Source organism: Crinia signifera, chromosome 11 (genome assembly GCF_055691185.1).
Source record: "Crinia signifera chromosome 11, ASM5569118v1, whole genome shotgun sequence".
Taxonomy (NCBI): domain Eukaryota; kingdom Metazoa; phylum Chordata; class Amphibia; order Anura; family Myobatrachidae; genus Crinia; species Crinia signifera.
Window position 1 is genome coordinate 117,644,395 of NC_139227.1, and position 7,576 is coordinate 117,651,970.

Sequence of the window (7,576 nt, forward strand, 5' to 3'; positions counted from 1 at the left end):
GAGTTAGAGAAGGAGGAGGGAGGAGGCAGTTGAGGAAGAACAAGCAGGCACAGGGGGCTGGAGGTAATTATGAAGGAGGTTTAATCATGGCTGATCACTGTCCTTGAAAGGTGTCCATTTTGATTTGATTTAGAATTACTGTTTAAGTATTAGCTAATCAATTTTATGTTTCTTGTGTTAGTCTGCATTTGCAAATACCTGTAATGGAGCTATTCTTTAAGTAAAGCATTGTCATTCCTTTTATAACAAGGTTGTGTGGGTGTGCAATCATTTCAGCGTTGCCGTTATATTTAAAGGTAATAAAGTAAATATATACAGGTTTGGGTTATCAATCATATCAATCAAATCTCTGCGTTATCAGGCCATTTTAGGGCCATGCGATGAGATGCACTTTTCCTATGTAATTTATTCACTGCTCTCTCAGCCCCGGGCCATCGCACTGCAGAGAGCGTCCGACTTTTTCATTACCCCACTATCCGAGTTGGCGTGGAGTTGATTTTATATAGTGTGGCGAGTGCAGCGAGGGGACGCGGAATACATGTAAAGTAATACGCGTCCCCTCGCGGGGCTATCATTCTTAATGTCTTAGAACACCTGGGTGCCGTTTCTAACTTTCAAATGTCACCACATTGCCCTGAAATGACTCCCAGGTATTTTACATGGACGCCGTGAAGGGAGGAGCTAATGCGGATTTCATCTACAGTTTTGTATTTTTTACCTTTAAAGCAAAGAATTTCACAAACTTGTCCAAGTCCTTCCGGTCTTGTGGGCTGAGCTCGGTGTCCATCGTGTCTGTAATCCTGAATGAATAAGATGATACAGGTAACAGCAGGAAATAAACCAGAAGCCATCATTTGCCATTCATTACACCCAGAGAAAGCGAAGACTCGTTATGGAACGGGGACTACTGCAAACTAGAAGGCGCCAATGTGGAACCTACAAAGCTGCATGATGGGCGGTTTAGTTTAGATGGACACTATGGGGGGTGACATACATTAGGTCAACCTCTAAAGGTCGACAGGGGAAATGAAATAAGGCAACAGGTCAGAAGGTCAACACAAGCATTAGGTCGACAGTCAAAAAGGACAACATGAGTTTTCACGTTTTTTTTTTGCCCAAAACAGGTGGTATTTCATACCCGACCATCCACTAGAGCGTGGAGGGAGCATACTGAGCGCAGCGAGGCGCCGTGCCAGAAGCGAGGTGATGCGGTACACTGAAACCGTGTCCATTTTGACTTACAGATGTAGACCCTGCCATCCTTGGCTGGGGCTCACCAGACCCTCCTCGCTGGCGAGCGCCGACGGCAGGGGCTACACTGAACTGGGACGCATGTGCGTCTCACACGTACGCGTGTCCCAGTCTCTCGGCAGGGACGCTGCGTGTTCCTGCCCGTCTCCACTTCAGGGAGACGGGAAGGGCAAGGCAGGCGCTGGGGAGGCGAGGGCGACGGACGGCGGGGACCGGAGGCAGGCTCCGTTGCCCAGGGGGCGTGCGAGCGTCTCGTGCACGCGCGCCCCCTGGCGGGGCTGGCGTTAGAAACGCCAGCCCTGCAAAGATGGGACAAGCGCCATCGCCATTTAGTGGTTGACTGGGACAGAAGTCTTATGCTGGGTACACAATAGACAATAAAAAAAACTAACCTATGAAAACACATTTTATGTTTACAGTACAGATATACAGATTTTATATGAAATAAAAGCATTATTGTAGATTTATAATTGTCTGGACATTCCAAAGACAGATACGTTCTGCACTCTCCAAATGCTCCCATATACTAAAAGAAGTGGAGCTAGAACGGTTTAAAATGTATGATTGATATCATACGATCTCACAGTAAGAATTTATTAAACAAAAAAAAAAGTTTTAAAAAAAAGACGACATTCTCTCATTGATACAAATATATTTTGCTTATTATATTGTCATTTTTATTTTACTTTGCCTTATAAGCACAGAGTAGGGTATATTCAATGTCATTTAGGAGAGCCATGATGGCGAGCAGCACCAATCACAGCCCGTCCTCAGTATTCAATCCTCCCCTCTTCACTCGCCACTTCCACCTCGCTGTTTCTAAAAAGCGAGATGGAAGTGGCGAGGCCCACGGCTATCGGGTGTATTCAATGCCGCAGCGAGCGGCCAGCGAGGGGGTTAAACAGCGAGGATTGCAGAAAACCAGCGATCATCGCTGTTTAACCCCCGCGCCGGCCGCTCGCTCTGTTCAACGTTCCGGGGAAATCCTCGCCAGGACGGCGAGGATTCCCCAAAACAGCGAGACCCGCGGCTAATGGCTAAGGCTAATGTAGCGAGGGGAAATTGGCGTATGAGGGGGCTGCGTTGAATACTGTCAGGGGGAGTGGTGACAGCGAGCAGGAAGCTCTGCTCGCTGTCACCACTCGCCCACAGCATTGAATACCTGCCTCTATACAGTGGCCACGCTGCATTTGCGACAAACCTCCCCGTTCGGGGGAATCCACACCATCCTCTGATGGCGAGGACTCTTTTAGCGCTCCCACTCTAGTTATTATGAGTCCAACAGGTGTGCAATACCTCACTTAATATAGCGCTAATGATATTCGGACGCAGCCACCAAACGCCTCTGACGGTCACAGACGCTCAGACAGCAGTAACCGTGACGGGCCGCTGAGACGAGGGAACAAAGTGCTTCCTGAGAATAAGCAGAACACACACACGCGGATGGGTCTGCGGTCACTAATTAACGCAATGTACACCCTCTGGGGTTATGTTTCCGGAGATGTACTAACTAGGGCACCGCACATGGGGACGTACGCCAAACACAACAGCTCTTGGGGCGCAGGTACGGTTCCCCTTCCTTTAGGGCTGTTTGATTTCAGCATTAGAAGACCAAGCTCAGCAGAAAATCAAGAATCAACAGAGTCAGTAAAATATTTCATCTTACGCTCCCACAGGTGCTACAGAAATATACGCATACGAATTAAGGTCCTGTCATTTTAATTCCCAAAACTCTAATTGCAGTACTCAGTTGTTGCTGCAAACAAGCAAGGGAGTTACAGTGCTCATGTTCCCATGCACCTCTATGTGATGCGAGAATTGGTGACGTTGGCAGCTTGCAGGTGCCAATGTCCTGACTGTTCCCACGGCAGCCCAATGCCACTCTACATGTACAGGCGCCTGGCACATGCTCTTCCCTCCCCTCTGTAAAGGGCACAGTGGGGAAAACTCTTTAATGAGAAAGGGTATAAATAAAGTACGGTAGGCGTTCTAAAAGGGATACGGTCATTAGGTCTACAACAACCAGGTCGACAAGCATTGGGTCGACATGCAGCAAGGTCGACATGGGTCTAGGTCGACACAAGCATTACGTCAACATGGGCTAGGTCGACAGTCAAAAGGTTGACATGGGTTAAGGTCGACATGGGTCTAGGCCGACACAAGCATTAGGTCGACATGGGGTTTTTCTGTTTTTTTTGAGCCAACATGTGCCGACAGGCGGTATTTCATGCCCTACCATCCACTAGAGCGTGGTGGGAGAATAAAATAGCATTGCGAGCGATGCGGTGCACTTCAAACTGTGTCCATGTTGACGGTGTAAAATTCTACTACCAACTATAATCTCCCTGAAACTAGTTTTCAAAAGTAGGCAAGCATGATGTTATCCATGCTTTAGAGATTTTGCTTTCATGCTGCACTGCTGGTGGGGCAGATGTAACATGTGCAGAGAGAGTTAAGGTCCATACACACGGAGTGTTTTTGCCCAGCGTGTATGAGCAGCGATGAGGTCAAAATCGCTAGCTGGCATACACACTGAATGATTTTCGCTGACAGTGTACCACTTTCTACAGTAATAGACCAACAGTAAAACCAGCAGATGAACAGTGGCAGCTAGCGATGCTGGGGGAGCGCGTATCAGCGCTCATCGCCGGTGCATACACACACTGGGTGGTTCTGAGAGGAAAGCAGCTCAAAACACCAAAAGTGAGCTGCTTTCAGATTAAAATCACCCAGTGTGTGGGGTGATTTTTTTTTTTCTGTGCAGAGCAAATATCGGCTGGTTCATTTTTACACTGCAATTTATATTTCAGTTTTAACACACCCCACTCAAATGTAACTCTCTTTCTGCACTTGTCACACCTGCCCCACCTGTGGTGCACATGGTTTTGCCCGTTAAAGAAAGATTTTGCTATTGATATCCATACTGTATCATGGCCCATGGTCAGGTCACCTATCTCAAGAAGTAAACTTTTTAAATATCCATTGCAAAAACAGATCCAGGCAGTGGTGTCCCTGTTATGCTGCACATACTGAAATCGCACAGCGGGCCCCCGCACGCTACCCCATCATGTGCTCTCGGAAAGGGGGTGTGGTCTCACATAAAAGGGGTCATGAATTCACAACAATGTCTCGATATCGAGGCCATGTCCCTGTTTTGACACTGTTGGGGGCATGGACAGTGCACTGGGCTTTATTCTAGTTCACGCTTTCTGATAAAATCCTTCTTAGAGGGACAAAACCATGTGCACTGCAGGTGGGGCAGATGTAACTTGTTCAGAGAGAGTTAGATTTGGGTGGGGTTTTACTTCAAAGTGAGATCTATATTGCAGTGTAAAAATAAAGCAGTCAGTATTTTCCCTTCACAGAAACAAAATAACTCACCCAAATCTAATTCTCTCTGCACATTTTACATCTGCCCCCCTGCAGTGCACATGGTTTTGTCCATCTGAGAAGGAATTTGTCAGAAAGAGTGAACTAGAATAAAGCCCACTGTGAGCTGGTGACCATAGCTACCGACACTGAAGAGCGCAGTAGCAGATATCTAGGCTACTGTCTATACCAGGGCTGGGCAACGCCGGCCCTCCAGATGTTGATGAGCTACACATCCCAGGATGCTTTGCATTAGTTTTGCTATGTGGCCATGCTGAAACTGATGCAAGGCATGCTGGGATGTGTAGTTCATCAACATCTGGAGGGCTGGTGTTGCCCAGCCCTGGTCTATACCCACTACCATCCCACAGCATACACAGGGGAGGCCCCACATGCTCAGTAGAAGAGAACAAGGGTGATGCCAGGAGTGATTGCAACACCTGCAGGTGTTTTATTGAGCGCATCTCAGGTGTATAGAATGTATTCAGACATTGGCACAAATCAAAACAAAAATGACAAATAAACAAGATGTCCACCGAATTTCAAAAAATAAAAAAAAATTATAGCCTCTAGTCCAGTGGTCAGGGAACTCGGTCCTCATTACCCCACACAGTGCATGTTTTGCTGGTAATCCAGCAGGTGCACAGGTGTACTAATTACTCACAGACACATTTTATAAGGTCCGCAGGTGGAGTTAATTATTTCACTTGTGATTCTGTGAAGAGACCTGCAAAACATGCACTGAGTGGGGTAATGAGGACCGAGTTCCCTGACCACTGCTCTAGTCACATTCAATATACAGAACATTCCGAGTAGTTCAGCGTGCCTGCTTGCACCCTCCATCTGCACATGCGCAGAAATGCGCCTGCACAGACACAAAACATCGGTCCACTGTTCAAACGCGAGGGGGACCGATTCCATTACAATAACCCCCCTTGTGCATGAGATCTCTGTGTACACACTGCTCAGCATGTCAAGGCTGAATCTGGGATAGGCCACAGTGTTAAGAATTGCAAAACACATCTGGCTCCTGTGGTATTAGGAGCAGACAAACCATAACCATGGTGCTATAGTTGAAAATAAATTAATATTAATCACCCAATAGCAAATATACTGTATGTCCCTTTAACACAGAGAACACATTCTACGAATTAAGCATAGCTTGTCAATGGAAAAACGTATCTGTAACATAACCAGCAGAGACATCAGTGATTCTTGCTGTATAGATAATACTTGTATTGATTTACGGCAGTGCTCCGGTAAATAGGAAATGGATTTGTGAGATGCTGACCCAGAAATGTCCTGCCCCAGTAATAAAGGCCCTTATTCTGGTTGGTGCGGTAATGTCCGCGTGCGTTCGTCCCGCCGATGTTTTGTGTCTGCGCATGTGCAGAGGCGTCTCTGCGCATGTGCGAGCGGGGCATACGGCCAAATCCCGCATGAATTGTGAACACTCCGAACAGGGGGTGGAGAGGGGCGTGAAGGGCTATTTGGGCTCATTACCATATGCGTACGCCCCGCGTTTCATGGGCGTTCCCATGCAAACGCTGGGCGTACGTATGGTAATGTGGCCGTGACGCACATGTAGGGGGCGGACATATGACATAGCCGGATGTCAGCTGCCCGCCCAGATCCCTGCTTTTGCACGGAAAAATGTCCGTGTGGTCTGAGGTTGCGGGAGCTGGTGGAGCACTCGGTCCTGCATTCGATGGTCTGTGACCATCGAATGTTGGGGGAGGTTCCCTGAGATGGAGGAGGCGTATTCCGTGTAAAATACACGTGCGGTCCGTTCGGCCAGCTTCTTACCGCGTACGGACGGAGTTGGCGATCCGTATGGAAGGCGGGGTTTCGCACACACGGTCCTGGCCGCATATTCGGATCCGGCCGCATCAATCAGAATAAGGGCCCAAGTCTAAGCAGAAAGCTCATATTGGATAATACAATGAGACATACTGTACATGTAAAACAATTCTTCTAGATTAAGGGGGATATTCAATCACCGGCGAGCATCCACCATCGAAGGAGATGTCCGCCGGGCCCTATTCAATGATGTCCTATTCAATGCCGTCTTCCTTGACAGCATTGAGAAGGGGATCTCGTAGAATGAGCCCGACTACACAAGCAGTCGGGCTCGTTCTTTCGAGAATGGCCGGGAATTGACGATCTCTCGGCCGCAGCTTCTCACGACCACGCCCCCTTCTCACTCCCAGGCAGGCAAGACATTGAATCCCACCTGTTTGTTCTCGGGCGAGCTGACCGAGAACGGACTGGGTCACAGTTGTCGAGCCAGCTCGACAACCGTGACCCCCAGATTGAATACCACCCTAATTTGTGAACCATACAAAACAGAAGAATATACTTGGACAGGCCATCTATAAAGTAGGCATGGATATTCTCATCACTCAGCCATTATTGCATCTTCTCCTTCTGCATCACCTAAGGATAGCAGTGGTAGAAGAGGGCATCTTGAAGTTAAATTTCTGTGCCAGAAGAAAAATCTTCAGGTGTTTACCTTAGAAAGGACTGTCCTTAATTATTTAATAGGTACTAAATTGCTAAACACCAGTGCCCTGCTGCGTACCTCCATTCCTGTGTATATATATTGGGAATAAGGCATTACCCCATATAGGTCTATGGAAGAACCTGAGAAGCCAAAGTGGTTTCCCCTGATTCCTTATGGTCAAATATGACGGGTATGGGTAAAAACCGGTACCAGACAGCACCCCGGAACGCTGGACCAGACAGACTCCATTCATCAATATCTGTCATTCTGGAGCTTGTAGTGTCCCGTCTGGTGGGGCTGCCTGTGACAGCTGTCACCAGGGAGAGGAGAAGGGGGAAATAAAGCCTCCCTGTATGGTCCAGGAATGGAATCAAAACCAGAACTGTCCGGACCACACAAGGAGGCTGTAATCTCCCCTTCCCCATGTCCCCGGTGCAAGCTATCACATGCAGC

The 7,576-nt window shown here is 47.9% G+C and overlaps 1 protein-coding gene across 1 annotated transcript in view; it reads right to left on the bottom strand.

Moving 5' to 3' along the window:
• Nucleotides 1-7,576, bottom strand: part of ATG13 (autophagy related 13) — a 34,048-nt gene that overhangs the window by 25,706 nt on the left and 766 nt on the right. The window contains 1 exon segment of the mRNA XM_083164480.1: nucleotides 719-800. Coding sequence (XP_083020606.1) covers nucleotides 719-787 — 69 coding nt within the window. The 5' untranslated portion in view covers nucleotides 788-800.